Below are 19013 nucleotides of genomic sequence, written 5' to 3'. Positions count from 1 at the left end.
TAGGATAGGGTACAATTAAAATCTCTCTTATATTGTGGGGTTTGTTTCATCCGACAATGGTCCATCCCTTCCCTTTTTTGTTAACTTAGCAAAGTCCTCAAAGACTATTACTTTTTACATCTTCTGATCTCTCAATCAATTCCATCTCATTTTCATAATTTTTTAGGTCTTCTTACAATAACAATGACAGGATATAAGATAATGGAAAAGGAGAGGAGAGAAGCCTATTTGTGGGGTTCAATATGTGTACTCACTATGTCTCCTTATTTTATCCATAACTCCTAACTTTCATAAAAATATCTAAAATATACCTCCCCTTCACATTCATTCATTTCAGAGTTCAATAACTTTGAGTTAATTAGATTAATCTGGAATACAATTAACTAATATTCAAAAATTTATTCAAGACAATTATGTTTCAAATTAGTTTGACTACACCTAGGAATGACAATGGGTCTTAACCCATGAATATTCATGGATAATAGTTAGGTTAATCTATATTTTTTGACTTACAGGTAATTGAGATCGAATATTTTGAATCACGTTGTTGGATGGGTACGAGTTTGAGTAATAAGCTACACGGGCAGACAATTCCTTCCTAATCCTATATATATATATGAGGAGAAATTTGTTTATACCCAAGCTAAGGTACACCAGTTACACGCAATTCATTGTTGCCCCTTTAAGGGTCAATGTCCATGACGATTTTCACCCTATCGACAGTGACACGATGGTAGTCATTTATCTTTTTGGCGACTTCACTCACCTATCAGTATTCGATATATATCTTAATTCAGCCTATAGATGGCTATTTCTATGACATAAATCTCAATGAAAGCACCATTTGTTAGGACTTGAGCATACGAACACTGTCAACTCGCTTTCGTATTGTTTGTAATGTGTAGTCTGCATGCTATAAATATGAAATAAATATTTTTTTGTTAAATATTGTTGTTTGCAGTTGAAATTATTTGAGGGAGGTAATTGCTCAATTTTATTTTTTAGAAATTATTTTTATAGGTGAATGATATAATTAGGGTGTAATCAATGTTTAGAACATATTATTAAAGGTAGCATGGTTAAAATTAATAACAGTTTTTTTAATTGTTTGGACCTTTTTAATGGGCTATGAATGACCGTCTTCTTAGCTCACCCAGAGTTGGCCATTTGAAAACTAAAGTGTATAGTTATTATAGTTCAGAATTATGTACACGTCCAATGATTGTAGTTATTAATAGTTCAAAAGATACTTTTAATTTCCACTCTTCATTTTATTATTGTTAACTCCTAATATAAGTAATATAGATAAATAGTGTATAATAGGGTGATTTTATATGTATATCTATACTAACAAACATAAATGTAAAAGGTGGATCACATATCTAATATATTATTAGTACTAAACTACTAATTAACTTGATTTTAAAGTGAAACATATTTTGCAGAATAGAATTATATAAGTACAGTTGTATAATAGAGAGAGAAAGTAAGGCACTATTAATCGTGTTGAAGCAGGAAATGGTGTCAGAGTTGAATGAGTTATTTTAGGGATTGAAATGAATCTATGTGGGCGCATTCAAGAACAACACTTAAGTTTCAAGTTCGTTGTTTAGTTTTTATTTATTTATACAGAAGAAGAAAACGAAAAGAAGAAGAAGAAGAAGGTAAGAATCTATTACAGTCTCATACCAACCTTTTAGCCTCCTTGTACGGCTTCCACTTCAAAACTTCATTACCTTTCAGTTATAAACCACCCAACCTAATTCCATATTTCACTTCTATAACCACAATCTAATTAATTAATCCATTCCCACTAGTTACAATAACAAATTAATACGTATGTAACATGATTTTTTATTTGCAAATCATCCAACATTTATGATTATTATTAACTTTAAATAAAAATAATAAATTAACTGTATGAAAAAATTACATTAATAATAGAGAAAAAATTAAGACATATGTTAAATAATGATTAAATTTAAGGAGATAAAGTATCTTATTCTTTTAAGAGAATAAATTTTGCATATAATGGGTTAATCCAAAGAAGTCTAGCTTTTAAAGAAATTCAAACAACTTTAATTCTTGTAATTTTCTTGTTCCCTTTTCCCACTTCCTTCGGTATCGTAATTGTGCATATAATGACTTAATTTTTGCATACATTTTTATAGGGAGTGATGGGTCTGAGTATGGTATTCTAATATGGTGCAATGCCATAAATTATTTGTTCCCTTTCGATGTACAGTAATAATGATCCTATAAACTATGTTTTCCCCGGCTGCCCCAGCTCAGATCCGTAACCACATAGTTGTATTCACAAAATAATAATATAATGGAAACTATGATCAATGACCTAAACTAATTAATAAATCTCCTTTTCTGTTTCCAAACTTCCAATTGATTTATTTTAAAGAGAAAAATATGCCATTTTAATGGAATAATACTCACTAATAATTAGTTATGAGCTATGAAGTTGATAAACTAAATGAGAAGTTTTTGGAATATATAATTTGTTGAGAAAGTAACTAATATATGTAAAATGACATAAATAAGGTAAGTGAAGTATGGTGTTGGAAGTTATTATTAATTTTATAGAAAGGGAATTAAAGTGTTTAAAGGTGATGAGAGGAGTGAGTAGTAGTTAGTATCAGAGAAAGGGAAACTGGGAAAATGATTATATAACAAGAGTATAGGACTGTACTTGGACCGTTAAGTAGGAGCAGGGAAGCTACCTCTGTGTTTGTAATTGTTTTTCTTCATTCCACAAATCCTAGGGTTTCAAATTGCTTCCCTTTCTCTTCAGATGTTCTTTTCATCTACATATCATCAACATGAATCCTCCATTAACCCTTACCTTACCACCTTTCCCTCTTCTTCTACTTACCCTAGTCTTAGTGCTGCTAATACCCTTCCTTGTTTCACTCATCCTCCTCCTCATGAGGTTGATGATTTTGTCACTAATACCTTTCTTCATGATCCACTTGTTGGTCTTGTCCCCTTCATACCCTCCACCACTACTAGTCAAACTCCTCATCATCATGCTTCATTCACAGAAGAAGCTGTTGCTAATTTGGCAATGCTTGATAATCAACAACATGCTTGCAATAATAATGACTCCTCCTATGGTTTACTTCACTATGGTAGTACCAATCCTAATTTGCTGACTCAGAAACCAGCTGCTGCCATAGCAAAGAAAGATAGGCACAGCAAGATTCACACATCACAAGGTTTGAGGGACAGGAGGGTGAGACTTTCAAGTGACATAGCAAGAAAGTTCTTTGATCTTCAGGAGATGTTAGACTTTGACAAACCTAGCAATACCCTTGAGTGGCTATTCACAAAGTCAGAGAATGCAATCAAAGAACTTGCAAGAAGTAAGCATAATAACAATAATAATAATAATGGGTTGCTGGACAACAACACATCAAATGAGAAACCATTGAGTGGCAGTGGTGGTGACAGTTCTAATTCTTCAAAAGGGAAGAAGTCGAAATGGACACATAGGGATCAAGATATTTGTACTACCATCCAGACTAAAAAGGAGTCAAGGGAAAAGGCTAGAGCAAGAGCAAGAGAAAGGACTTGCTTCAACAAGATGTGCAACAACAGTACTTGGAAATTAATAGAAGAAAGGACATCATGCCCTGCAATATCTTCAAACACTCCACAATATGAGGCTAATTGTGCAAGATGGCCACATCACCAGATGCTTAAACCTTACCCTTCTGACACTCACCACCCACTGGGTAGTGATGCCCCTTTTACTCTCAGCGATGGCTATAATGTTATTGAGGATTCTATTATGATAAAAAGGAACAATATGAAGCCATCTATGATGATGTCTTCTTCTCATAACCAACAAAACCTTGTGATCCCTAAGGAGTCAAGATTCAACAACAATGATGATTACCAATCATTCCCCTATTCCACCCAAAATTGGGATACTAATAATGGCAACTCCAACTTTTCTGGAATAGCCACCATGAATTTATCTACATTTTTCATGAACCAGTGGTAAGTGTACATTCTTCTCAAATCACTTGTTAGGTTTTTTGTACAAACCTTTTAAAGATACCTTGTAATTTCGGGTTCTGATTTGTAGAGCTTCAAAGAGATTATTGGGAGGAGCGCAACAATCAGAGTCGACACGCTAGTATGCTAGTTTTCGGTAATATCTGATCAGAAAGAATCCTTTAGTGCTTTCGCTTTGTAATCATACCAACATCTTTCTGTGTTCTCCACCAGTAACTTTTTTCTCTGCCCTATATTTTCGTTGTACAATGTTTGTACTGATTCTTGTGCTGATAATCCGTCAATGCCATATCAAAGCACCCATAAAACTTTACTGCGTGTATTATTTCTGCCCAATATTTCATGAAGTTTGATTTAACAAGTATATATTAAGTACCGCAGCCACTTACTCTCAGCTTTTACTATTGTATTATAATTAGTTTGTCTTCAATGGTAAAGGCAGTGATCTCCTTTTGATGCAAGAGGAGAATAAGGATCAGAAGAACACTAAAAATTTCAGCTTTTGTTTGCAGTTAAGCTTACATGTTTTGGGCATTTGCTGGTTTACATTGTTTCAGCTCTATCAGCTTTTGTTTGCAGTTAAGCTAACCACCTTTTTCACAAAAGCTCTGGGATCAATCATACAAACAATGTAACAAGTTGAAAGATTTTAAATCTTGTAATAAGAGGTTAAATTATGTAGTATGTACACCAACAATGAAATGTTTTAAAGGGGAGGATGGTAAAACTTTTGAAACAAATTTAAGGGATGTTAAAGTATAATTGAAGAGGTTAGGATAAAGCTTTTTATTTTAGTGTTTTCTATAAAATAAAGTTGATAATAATGGACAAAAACATTATAAAGTGTAGGAGAAATTACAATCACTCATAAAATTTAGTTTAATTATACTTAATACTCCCTTGTCACAAAAGCTACATTCAACCTTAAAATCAATTATTAACTTATATCTCCTTCAGAGCAAAGATTATTTTAATTACACCAACCTCTCAAGTGATGAATCTAATCTTTATAACAAGATGAATTTGGATTTGGTGCCTGTAAAAAATGGTGACTTAAGTTACTTTAATAAACTTGAGTTGTTTGATGAAGATTGGACAACTAAAATTTTGAATTGTGCTTTGAATCTAATTTTTATTATTCAATCTTCATCAAATGACTTAGATTTGTTGAAGTCACCTATATCAACATTTTCAAGGTTAATTGATCCAAATTCAAAGGAAATTAGTATACTTTTTAAAACAAAGGGGTCATTGAATATAATTAAGTGAAGCCAGTCAATATATAGTTTCTCCAAATTATAAATAAAGTAAATTCTAATTCTAATTATGAAGATAGATGAAGAATATTAACTACTGAAAATTTCATTTCTTAATCTTAATACAATTCAGTATGAGCAATGTACAAATGAACTTCTACTAATATGTACCAATATGAGCATCCAAGCTTTGATACCTTCCTGCACACATTTAATTCAGCCTATTCTAATCCATGTTAATTTATATTTTTAACATTCTGATGATAAAAAATGATTTGTTGTGACCATCTTATCCCCTTGCTAAGTTTTTTACTCAAAGCGAAGAGTCTGCATCTCCTTTCAGATATTATAGGTATATTGGTACTGTCCATTACACCAAGATGTATTTCTGATGTGAGAGCAATTGGGAAACTATATGTATGTTTAGAGATACCACAGGGAGAGGAATAAGATATTGGTGATATCATCCATTACTTTGTCTTTTTTATATTTTATCAATATCCAATTTTGGAATCTTATATCTGTGTGTTTATGTATAAATATTAATGACTCTTTTCCCCAACACACAGCCTTCCATATATTGGTAACTATGCATGTAGGTTTCTCAGCAAGAATAATAAAGAAAAGGAAGGTTAGGGTTAAGGAATTCATGCACTTAAAATATTCATTACTTTGTAACAGCAGTTCACTTCTATTCTGGCTTCTGTTTTCCTTTCCTTTTTTATTTCTTATTTAAATATTAGGTTTAGTATACAAGAAATGTATTTCTAATCAACAGAGATTAAGGATGTTCTAATTGGAGCATGCCAGCCATCTCTATTTAATATCGCAAACATAATTTCTGACAATTCAGATGGTGTAATTAATAACTAACATACTGATCTTAGCTTTCTTAGCTTTTACATCTTGTTTAGTGTTTAATGTTATATGTTGCTGAATATTGTATGTTAACCTTTCCTGTACAAACTGGTGTTACATGTGTTCAAAATTGGTCATGTTGAGTTTTGTATCTGGTCTCTATATAATTTATGGCTTAAATTGTGTGAAAGAAAGCTTATAGCCTTATAGGGTTAACAAATTAACTAAAATGTGCCGCGGTTGGCTGTATCACAAGTTGTTGACAAGTAACTGGAGTCATTATTCGTTGGAAAAATATTAATTCTTAAAGCTTTAATTTAGGTATGTATTGATGTTCGCCGTGTATGGTATTATGGATATGGTTAAATCAAGTTGATGGTTTTGGTTCTCCTCTTTTTGATTGGTGCGTCTATCCATTGGAAGGTATGAAATGTTGTTAATTAATCTTTGATGATGATTTCATTTTATTCTATTAATCTTTTTTATTTCTCTATTTGGTCTCAACTAATCTTGGGATTTCTTTCTATCACCTTAATTTTCTATCAGCCATTTGGTGCGGTAGTTTCCTTTTTTCCTAGTGATATCTTGGTGGTGTTTTTTCCTTTGCATGTTTTCTAAACTCACTTGAGAGGGTTTCTTGTTCTCAAGCTCTTTTAAGTCTGAATAAAATAATCTTTCAGCTTTAAAAAATAAAACAAAGATGTGATGAAAAGTTCTTGATCACAAGCAGGCACAAGAGAATATATTTGGATATTAAGCTTTTTCATTTTGACAGGACATCTCTTTGGAATTTTACGAATAAAGGCATGATAATCTTAATCCCCCCCTATATAGGTGAGGAATGAAAATGAATGTATATCAAGGGTGACACCAATATATACAGACTCTACCTCAATTTGTCCCCAACTATCCAAGTTTTGCTACTATGGGATTTCTTGCTGTCTTGAAACATTTTCTGATATGTAAATGTTTTCACCTATTATTTATCTGTGCTAGTATATGATTTCGTGGTTGGTTCTATATCCCTTGGGAAGATCATATTGTACATGTACAAATAATCGTTCTAATCTGTTAGTCAAAAGTTAACATCAGGTTGCCTCAACAGTTAACAGTTAAGATCATCCAACAATGTCAGCTTTAATATGTACAAAATGAAAAGAAAATATTTTATTGAGTGATAGCATCATTAGTAGCATATGAACTCTTACATGACCAATATATATAGAAATTGGCATCATCATGGAGACACATGGTTTAGTCCTATTTATTATGGAGCATAAAGATTTAGTATCTTGTTCAACACTGCAAGGTATTGCAGGGAGAAGAAGAAATGAGCTATAAATGCTACCACACTGTGAGTTCCCTATTAGGACAGAGAGGAACGCGTACAGATTAAAGTTCGATTCAGTTTTGTCTTAGCAACAAAATGCCTTATTTCCTAAAATATGTATATATCAACACATTTCTCATATAACTTCCCTTCTTCATCAATTCATATGTCTCATCATTCCCACCAATGTTTTAAATTACAATAATTTCTAATCATAATAACGGTTAGGACTTAGGATATTAGAATTATGGACTCTCTGCAACATTATGAATCCAAAATAGCTTATCAAAAGCTATAACCTCTTCAGATAATTCATAGCACATTTTAATCATTTAATTTTTCATTAAAGGATGTTGAAATTCTTGGGTGAAAACTAGCGGAAGGAATCCGAGAAAAGATTGTTGTAAGAAGAAAATTGAAAAGCACCCCTAAAGTATAGTACCAGCTTTTATTGTAGCTTTTAACAACACTCTTCCTTTCTTTTCCATTTCACTATTTTTCCCATTCACGAAGGAAATTTATTTCCCTACCTCATCTCCAACCCCACACAGATTCTATTGGTCCCATCTCCAAGGAGACTCGATCTTTAATCTCAATAAACAATCCAATATATATATATATATATATATTGCAATCATATCAAAACTCAATATCCGTAATGTTGTTTCTTTTAATAATTTGATTTGCAATTTAAACTACACTATAATATTGTATGAATTTATATACATCAATATGGTGTATGGGTACGTAGAAATAATCCACCTCTCGAACTGAACCTAAATTAAATTCTATAAATTCGTTTCACAGTTTGTCCCCATAACACATTCATGCATTAAGTAACCCATTCCAAAGAGGGCAGGCAAGGATGAGTGGTTCAAGTTTTCCAATCCAACCCGTTGCTTTGTAGAGTTGAAGCAACTATGTACTATCGTGGTCTCAATGTTTCATGCAACCAAAAGATCTAAGCATAGTAAAATAATCTTTACTTTCATATTACAACTACACTTGGGGCAGACCACTTCATCATTGTACAGACGATACAAAATCTGAGGTTTTACAACCAATCATTTGTCGTGATGTCACTACACTTAATAATTCAAACGACAAGTACTCGAGAAGATTGATCAAAGCCATATAGTTACTCAAAATTGGGTGGGTACTTCTTCCCATGCTTAGATAGACACCTAGAAGGTACCATCATCCGACCACATAATCAAATCTACTGACATGCTCTACATCCAACTATACTACTAGACTGGGGCAATTGTTCTATTTCAGTTCTGAAGTACACGTCATGGTTGGACAAGAGTGACAACTATTAACATATAAGATTGGGCAAAGTGAGCCTGATCCGAATATCCCCCAAGTCTTGGTCGGTCAATTAAATATTCTAGAGGGTATATAGTTGACAGGATTGAAATGACAAGAGAGCATATGGACCACTTCTGACATCCCTTTGCTATACCACCAACACAGGATTGACACATCGTCTAAGCAACATAGAGACCTCTGTCACCAGCCGCATGCTACCTACACGCTACCGTACCTTTTAGTAGACGACAAAATAGGTCTACAATACGATAACACAACCTAACACATGCTATAAGTCAACTAATCATAGAGTACAGACCTGTTAGAGCCATCTGACACGGGAAAAACAACTTCTACATGTTTGGAGCAGGGTTGACAAAGTGATTTGGTCAGTTAGGCCAACAACATCTACAAAGGAATATTCTATTCAGTTCACCACTATAAATATAGAACTTCTCCCTCGTAAGGAAGTCTTACTTTTTATATCTTGTTATTATTCTTACTCTTATTCTTGCACTTTGCATATTCACATCTCTCATATACTAACTTGAGCATCGAAAATCCTTTTCAGGTACCTCATCAAATACTCTAAGATGATTCTTAAGCAACACTAAAAGATTTTTCATCAACCATTGTACATCCAGACTCCATCTCAAGATCAAAGAACAACGCTAGATGGACCTCTAGATTCTAGAGTGTGGTATTAGTAATTGCTAGATAGAACTACCAGTCTTAAGTGAATATATACTAGAATAAGTGGTTAAAAAGGTAGTAGATTGATTAAAATTTGATTGAAGCCTAAAAAGTAACTTGGAGACTGAAAAGGGACTAAAGGTTGAAGGCAGAAAAGAGGCTAAATATTGATAAGCTATGTGTTTAGTAAAATTAAGTGATAAATTGGTTTAAAATGGTAGAATGATATGAAAGAACTTATAAGTGAGAGAATTATAAAATATAAGTCACTTTAAGAATTTATCAAATCAAGACTTATAAATCATAGGGCTTATCAAATTAGGACTTTTAAAGCGTAGGGCTTATCTGAAAATTTCCTTTAATTAAATAAGATTAAAAACTTATTTCTGGTCAAATCAACAAATTGAATGACTTATAATCCTTCCCAAACCATGTCACACGTATTAAACAAATTCTAAACATATATATTTCGTGTATCTAAACCTTACTAGGATTGTTTATAAAACCATGAATGGTGTCCATAATAAATGGTCTAGGTTTGAATCCTTTTTTACCACCTTGTGTTTTGGAAGTCTTTGTAATAGAGCATGTGGCAATTGAAGATCTCATTTAATAACTTTAACGTGTTAGTTTTGGTAGATTCATATCAATTATATATCAAAGTTTACATCTTGATCAAGCGGTAATAAATTTGAAGGTCGTTAGATTATAGGATCAAATAGCCCATAATCGGAGAGATATTGAAGACTATAATCAATAAGTTTACGAAGAACTAAGTAAATCGGTTTACATCATATTTCAACCCAAATTCTGAAGTGTTACGGTTAATGATTCCCCTACTTATATGCTTTCAAATTATCATTCTTTTTTAATGTGAGGCTTATTATTCAGACTAAAAATTCCAAACAATATGCTTTCAAATCCTTTGGAGTATTTCATGGTGTTGACAACTAAGGGTCAACATATCTCTAAATTAAATCTCATGATATTAATCAAACTTATATCATTGCCCATCATTAATAGCGAAATATGTTGTCTAGCCTTTATAGTGGTAGGAAGACTTTAAAGAGGATATATTTTACACATGGAGTCCAATCCAACTACTTGTACTTATATATTTTATATGGTTGAGGAGCCCAAAAGCACAAGAAATCTAGAAAATAGCAATTAATGAGTAGAAGAAAAACCATAAGAAGTTTGACACAATATCTTGACCCAAGTTTTAACACCTAAACTGTTGTAGCATTAACTTGTACGGCCTTCAATTCAATTCACCCATTTTTCTTCAACATGGAACTTCATCACATCTTACTTATGCTTGAAATTGTAAAGCTAATTATCTTAGTATGGAACTAACATTATGGTGGAAATAAAATTGTAGGAACTATTGATGAACTCTTAGCAGAATTAAGCAGCAAATATTTGCATCAAGGAGTCAAAAAGTTTGACCTATCATTTTTTATGAGAAGGAAAAAAATGGCATACCGAGGATATCTTTGAAGAGGTGTAGGCTATATTTTGGTCGTGTCTAACATCAGTGAAGTTAGCCCACTTCTTCTAAAATGACATGTCTTATTGTAACTACCATGAAGAAAAAGACTAGAGCTAGCCACTTGCCTAGCTTTTAATATATAGAGCATATTAAATAAATCCAAAAGGGCCAATGCACCCATCCTTGCTCACATTACAATCTTTATAATCCTGTCTTGCTCCATAGCAAACCTCCAACTAGAGCTATTAACTCTTTCTTATTAATTACATTTTACCCATCTTCAATCTCACACACCCTGACTCTAAATGAGTGTTCGAAGATATAAGGTAGAAGATAGTAAAAGATATAAGGAAATTCATGTCAACTAAAATCCATAGAGGGAATAGGTAAATGAGAATATAACTACAACGGGACAATTAATAATGATTTTGTTATCAAATTAGTTCAATAATAGTAGGTTACTAAACTTGATGATACATTTACTATTCATGTTGGCACATTCATGTACTTGAAGGTCCTAAGTGTTTAGTTGTGCATGGATAGATGTACTTAGCAAATAGGGAAAAAAATACATTTGAAACAAAATCATTAATTTTTTTAAGAAACCAGAAAATCAATAATTAAGATTGTTTGTCGTGAAATCTAGGGGGCCTGGGTATATATTTTATTTGAACAGTGAGCATCTTGAGCAAGTTATGGAGATATCTTCTGAAGGTGGCATATAGTACTAGCCATACATATAGTACTAGCCATAGTGGGTACGTACTTGATAAAATTGGAGATGTAAGCCCATTAAAAAATAACATTTCCCCTGCATACCGTTTCTTTTATTCATATCCATAACCTAAAATTGATGAGCAAAGTAGCGTTACTACTTACTAGCATAGGACTGAAACATGGGCCATCATGGAAAGGTAGCTTTTGCTACAGTAATTATCACCAACTAACTAATGCATGTATCCTATCATATCTCTCTAGCTTCATTCCTATCACTACGTCTAGCATAACATTTACATGGTTCATGTCCATGGCCCCAAATCATGCGCATATGAACATTTGGCCTGTATCTGTTGAGGGCAATAATATTTGAAGAAAAACTAGGACCATTTTTGGATAGAAATTACATAATATTTGAAGAAAAACTTTTGGAGTTTAAAGTTAATTGATGAACCAAATACCCTTTTGGAGTTCAGGTGCTTAAACCTATGTTAGCATGCAAAACTGGGAATGGGTATTCCTTATACTCATTTTTCAATTAATAAAACTTGTTATTTGGTGATAATAAAAAATACATGGTCAAGGGGAAATCATTTAAGGAGCATGTGGGAGCATTTGCCCAAGACAATTATTTAAATTTTTATTACTAACAGAGATTTTTAAATAGGAAACCCTTATTTGATTCACAAGTGTTGATGTGCCTGTGTACGTGTTGCCATGTTGTGTTTTTGCATAGAGCTGGTGTGCGTTCTAGACTCAAGAGCCTTTAGAAAGCAAAATAATACAACTGAATTTGATATAGGCCATGCAAAGTGTTTATCAGTTGGGATTTGCAATGTGCAAGTAGACAACGTTATTGTGTTAATTTTATTTACTTTTTTATACGCATTTTTATTTTATTTTCAAGGGAATGGGACAAATGGATTTTCCCGCTTTAGACACGGGCTTGCACTTTATATTCTCCAACTTAACTTGGAATATTTTTATTTAGTTTTGATTTTAGTTTATTGTAGTATAAATTTTGCTTGTAGAGTTGTAGCTCTTATTTACATTTACCTTATAATTTTTTTTACTAAGAGAGCAAAAGGATGTTAGGATTATAAAAGTTTTTAATGATAAGCAAATGAAGGAGTTAGGGATGTTATACTACTTTCATTTTTCTTTATGTTTCTTTAGTTGCAGCTTCATATACTGTTTAAAAGCTAAGGTGGGTTGTTTCCATAATCTGGTGGTATTTAAATTATTCTTGAGGATATGAGAAATATGCAGACATCTTAGTGCAATGAACAAAAGAATTGAGATTGGCTTACCAAGAAGAAGCAAGTCCAATTAGATCAACTGCTATGGAAAACTCGCCAGAGACCATCACGTCTATTTGCACCATTGGGAATAAATGACTGAAATTTAAAACAGTATACATAAATATAAACATTATGAACAAAGAGATAGAAATAGAGAAGACTAAAAGGTTATCATTGTTACCCAGATTGGAGAGGAAGCTAACGTTAAGATACCAGTAGGAAGGAAAAAGCATGATTAGGGAAATGCGTGTCATGCACCCAATGACCAAACAGTGAAATAGAGAGAAGGAGCTGAGTTTTACAAAATGGCCAGAGAAATTATATATAATCAATTGCAAGTTGTTATTAAACTGATTGAAAGAACACTGCAGAAAACATGTATATATAGGTCATAATGTATGTAACTTAGAGAATGAGAGACAGAAGGCTTGCTTTCAAAATCAGATTTCCAAGAAGCTAGAGAGATAGAGAGGTGGGTTTCTAATTTCTAATGTAATAAAATGTAATCATAATCTAATAGTAGCTCGTGTGTACGATAACTGCATGTTTGGTTATTCCACAGAAAGTGCTTAAGCTAGCTAGCTACTTCAATAGGCTCTTATAGATAATTGCTTCATTAATTATTTGGTTTGAAGATTTTAATTTTATTCACTTTGTGAGTGTGTGTGAGGGAGGCACAGGAGAGATTATAAGGAATACATGTGTGGATGTATATCAATTAATTGCCTAGTGTATTAGAGAAGTACTAACTAACGTTTCTTATAAACTATTAGTATTTGAGTTCATACCATAATAACACAATAACTCCTTCTCCTTTCTCTTCACTGTTAGAACTTTAATATACTCCAATCTATTTCCATGGCTCACATCTTTCATTCCTTTTCACTCTCTATCTCAAGCTATATATCTATCTTTTTATGCATCTTCTGGATAATAACCTTCCGGTAGAGAATATAATATATGTTGCCTATCATTGTTGCATACTACTACACGTAAATCCAGCCTCTATTATAGATATCCCCTACCTTACATCCTACCCACATCGCATACCTTAGAGTTTAACACCAAACACTATAATAAACCCAGCTCTTATTTTTATTTCAATCTACACATTATTTTATAATGTAATATATTTCATCTTAAGCAAATATTACTCTTATTTGAGATTCAAAATCTAACTCACATTAAAAAATTTACAAGAAATAAAATCAAACATTAAAACAGGTGGTTTTTTTAAAAATAAAATTGGTTTGCTTAAAAAAAATTAGACTATTACTTAAAAGTGATGTTGACCCAATAAAACTTTTGAGTGAGTTTTTTTAAAAGAATGAATCAATGAAAAGATAGTAGTAATGGTTTTTAAAAGATTGAGACATTTAGAAATCCTATTGACTCAACATTTCTACTCCTCTATGCCAAGTAGTGAACATGAGAGCATAATATTAATTCTATTCTTATTTCAGTTTCATGAACTATTTTTATAATTTATTATATATCCTCATAAATTACTAATAAAATCTAGTTTTTCTTCATAATGACAAATATCAATATTATTTATTTGGGTTTCACAATATATACCCACACTTTTATATTTTATACTAACAACCTATTGTAATTGTAATTAAGAAGGAATTAGTAGAAGTGATATTAAATAGCCTGGATTTCCTTCACATCGAACTTGACTACTTTGACCTGCTGCTCAGTGTTAAATATATAGTTAAGTATTGTTCCGTATATCTTATAATAAAGAATATATAGAACCCTAGATAGCTATACTATTAAATAACTGAACCACGCCAAAACTATAACGGAAATATGACTGCAATATATATTGAAAATGAGGGAGAATTATAATTCACTCCAAATATAGAGAGAGGGCCTCCAACACCAACACTATTCCACTTCTATCATCAACTTCACTTCTTCTTTTCTTATACTGTCACAATCACTATTACATCAAAACTCATTTTCTTTACATCAATAAAATATATACATTACTTTTAATAACCAAAGTTTAGTCGTAACTGCTAAGGCTGAGACACTACAAACTTGTGCTTGTTAATAGGGTATTAAATAATGCACAGTACTGAAGCTTGTGTATGAGTATCTTTATCATGCGTTAGGCAAGGCATCACTGTAGTGTAGAACAAAACTACAGATTATATCAACTGGAAAAGATAAATTAAAAGTTATATAAATAAGCTGAGACCAAAAGCAGAAGAAAGAAAAAGCATAAAAGAGAACAAATACTAACCTTTTTCGGTATGTGAGAAATGCCTTGTCCTTATCAATCCCTCAATGATTTTTTCTTCATTCAAAGTGATTCCCGCTTCTTAATTGGGGACCAATTGCTGAATAGTGAAAGGTATATATGTAACAGTTCTAATCCAGTGGAAAACAATAATTCCAATGACAAATAACAAAAGAACAAAAGGATAGAGAGAGTACTTGAGTGTGGATGTACATGTCTCATATCTCGCCCTCTTTCCACATTCCTTTAGAAAAAATTTAGTTCAGTATACCCGCAGGAATATGGCAGAAGTTCCTCCACCTCAATTCTGGAATGAGAACAGCTCATAGTTTTCTTCGATCTGCCATGAGTTGACTCAACTTCAGCCCAAAATATACCGTAAACAGGTCTGTGGTCCGAAAACTTTGATTCACCGCGAACGTAAGATAATTGATGAAGACCTTCTCCATACCATAGAATACGGTCGCACCTACAAGAACCAAAATATTTATATTAGCATTAGGTTGTGATAGTTTTACAAAACTATATCACAAACTAAGAAACACCTTATGATTCATTCCATAGCATCTAATGTTTTCCCTCTTCATATCATTTAATGGCCTCTTTAAGCATTTAAATACTCAGTTTCTTCTAAATTCCTGTTAAGCTATGTCATGATCTTACCAAGCAGGTGTTCTTCTTTTCTTTTTGGGATGCATATCATCTCCTGCATATCTATCTGAGTTAGTTGAATACTTGTATGTTGGAGGGAAATATATATTCCCTTCATTCCATCCCACAAATGCACGGCCTCTTTTCTGTTCTATTCTCAACTGCCAAGAATTTCAATCATCAAGACTCAATATACTTGTATATACTTGTTATACAATAATACACTTGACGGCAAACAATAAACATGGAGGTTCAACAGACATACTTGATCATTCTCTAACAGTGCTCTCCAGTTTTGCATCTCAACTAGTGCCTTAGCAGACCGATAGGAGAGGGCAATCCGATAATTCAAATCTCCAAGCCATATGATTCGACTACATTAATGAATTTGAAGTTAGAAAGTACAATGGTTCTGTTAAATGGAAAGAACAAAAAACAATCATGGGGAAACATGAGTGTTATTATGTGCATTCTGCACAAAGAAACCTGAACAACTTCACATATTTAAAATATTATAGATGAGCTGGAGCATATTCTTACTCATGCTCAAGGATTGTCTCAGGAGACTTCTCATTGTCCACACCATGAACACGAGGAAACCTTGTGTTTTTAAGAATCTCCATCACATCAGAGTTTCTTCTAAGTTCATCACCTTCTTTCTGTCCTGAGGTTAAATGGCTACAGATAAAGCAAAAGCTTGTTTGATGCAAAGTCATACTAATCGAGATTGACCCCTGAAAATACAATCAGAAAAACTCTCTTCATTAAGCCAATTTAATTAATCACAATTTTTGCCATAAATTAATCTAAGGAAAGATGAACACTATGAACGAAATATAGTTAACCTTATTTCCGAGATACCCCATCAATCCTCTGCCAACACATGATAGTTTCATGTTCTTAACATGATCTTTCAACTCACTTTTCACCCATACAGTAAGATATATTCCAACCATTTGCTTACTTGCAACAAGGCAGTACCTTGAATGCCCTGACATGCCATATCCATCTTCATTAGAGGCAGGTCCACCATCATAACACGTTGGGGAAAACAACACTGTACTTGGCGAATCTCCAAGGCCATTATCATCATCAGATGAACCCCATCTTGAATAGTCGCTTGGCCTTGAGTAATCACTTGCCCTAGAATAATCACTAGGCCTATAACCCCATCTAAAACTTCGATCAAAGTCATTTGGCCTGTGGCTGAAAATAACACGATCACAGACACTGTATCTTCGATCTAATTGTGGTTGCACAAGTGAAGGATCATTGTCCATTCCCCAACTGCTAGAGCTTGAAGTTGTCTGGAATGATCGCCGATGGAAGAAAGATGAATTCTTATGTATAGCTGATCCCCCAAAATCTGCATTTAGTTCTACAACTGGCTGAGGAATTGGAGATGGTGTATAACATGCACTACTTCCACTAGTACCAGGAAGATTGTTTAAAGTTTTTCCAATGAGAGCCAACCACTTTTTGGCGGGGCCATTGTCCTCGGCCCCTAAGATATTACCAGCATTCAAAGGAACTATCTCTTGAAATCTGAAAGAGACAGGTAGAAATGTGTCATTAGTAACAATTAATGCTATATGCTTGATTGAAGAGTGCGTATGTTTGTTGACAAGTACCAATTCCTACCCAAGGACATAAATATCAGCAGGTGGTGAGGAATGAAGCCAGTCATCTAAAGACAAATTACTTGGTGGAGATCTTCCAGCTACATTCCATGTACCAGCAAAAATGCTGCTCACAAAGAATAGAGAACCACTCATGAGAAATTGAATAAATGACATCACAAGCACCAAACACCTAAATAGTTGCACTTAAGTTTTTTTCCATTTATACCTATAGTTCTGCACATCTATAATTCGAGGATGGTCAAGATTCATTCTTCCTCGCCTTCCCAGACTTGTGTTCCCGCTAATCTTATCTATTCAATTACAATGACGGATTATAAGGATTTTGTGTAAATATCAACATTTTGAATAATATCAGTTATTTCAAATTCAAATTGTGACATGGTTGAAGGGAATTATATACCTGTTTTGCTCTTCTTGATTGTACATGTTTCTCTCTCAGAGAAACCACTCCTGCTTCTGCAGTCTGCTTCACCTCCTGCAGAAGGAAAATGGTGTTCATGCATCAAATTCACAAAATGGAATTATAGTAAATGAGTTTACGAGAGGAGATTCATAAAAGCGGAAAATTGAAATGATGAATGGTGTGTGTTGGTGAAGGCAGCAAAAAGGGGATTTAATGAACAAATGTTTCAGTCTAAGCTCTAAAGTATGCTTCCACTTTGTTTGGTTGACAAGAAATTGTTGTAAGGAACAGAATAAAGGGAATCCTCCTTCTCCAAATAATGTTAGTAATCCACTTCTATAAGCTCAAAAATTAAGCAAGACCTTTTTGCACTGGAGAGTGTTATTAACATCAAAATCTCTCATGGGATTGACACCTATGCTTATTGTTCCCTTAATTTATTGAAATTGAAACTGATCATTGGCAGGGAAAGTGAATTTTGAAGAAAATAAAGATACCCACCAACACAAGTAACAACATCTGCTTCAGAATTCTCACTTTTGCATTTGATGTTGAAGAACTTTCTCACCATTTTCTTTGACCATGAAAGCTTCATCAATCAACAAATAGACACAAAAACAGTTAATAACGAGCAAGAGGTAAATAACAACACAATCAAGATGATGAATTTCATTTCCCATTACCCAAAAAAAAGAATAAAAAAAACATGTTTGTATAGCAGAAGAGAAGATTGAGAAGAACAAAAAACCTTGCTTTTTTTGGAATTTTGATCTCTCATTTTTGCACTCCTCAAGCACGTTTAGGTATATTTATGTTGAAAGTTTGTGACTTAGAATTTCAAAAAAGAAGTGAGGAAAATGGGTAATATGATTCAAGTGTTTCCTGTTATGGTGATAAATGGTGTTGACACAGTACAGTAATAAAAAGGTGTAGAAACATGGATGCAAAGTGCCATAAATATATGAAAGAAAGTGCCACCAACTCAACTAGTAAGAGAGAGAAGAGATTCTGAAGTCAAGTAATAATAATAGAACAACAAGACAATGCATACAATATATGTATATATATATATATA

The 19013-nt window shown here is 33.0% G+C and overlaps 2 protein-coding genes across 2 annotated transcripts; one reads left to right on the top strand and one right to left on the bottom strand.

Annotated features, from left to right (window-relative positions):
* LOC109353778 (transcription factor CYCLOIDEA-like) lies at positions 2636-4734 on the top strand. Its single transcript, XM_019596142.1, has 2 exons — positions 2636-4014; positions 4103-4734. Coding segments are annotated over exons 1-2 (1212 nt in total). The 5' UTR covers positions 2636-2803; the 3' UTR covers positions 4104-4734.
* Positions 14919-18969, bottom strand: LOC109354658 (type IV inositol polyphosphate 5-phosphatase 7-like). Its single transcript, XM_019597298.1, has 12 exons — positions 18687-18969; positions 18440-18527; positions 17936-18010; positions 17741-17825; positions 17534-17638; positions 16738-17437; positions 16433-16626; positions 16158-16266; positions 15905-16053; positions 15439-15710; positions 15245-15341; positions 14919-15158 (listed from the first exon to the last, which is right to left on the bottom strand). Exons 1-10 carry the CDS (start codon positions 18714-18716, stop codon positions 15488-15490), a joined length of 1758 nt encoding a protein of 585 aa, XP_019452843.1. The 5' UTR covers positions 18717-18969; the 3' UTR covers positions 14919-15158; positions 15245-15341; positions 15439-15487.

This window comes from Lupinus angustifolius, chromosome LG08 (genome assembly GCF_001865875.1).
Source record: "Lupinus angustifolius cultivar Tanjil chromosome LG08, LupAngTanjil_v1.0, whole genome shotgun sequence".
Classification (NCBI taxonomy): Eukaryota; Viridiplantae; Streptophyta; class Magnoliopsida; order Fabales; family Fabaceae; genus Lupinus; species Lupinus angustifolius.
The sequence above is the reverse complement of the archived record's forward strand: the minus strand, read 5'-3'. Positions and strand labels throughout refer to the sequence as shown.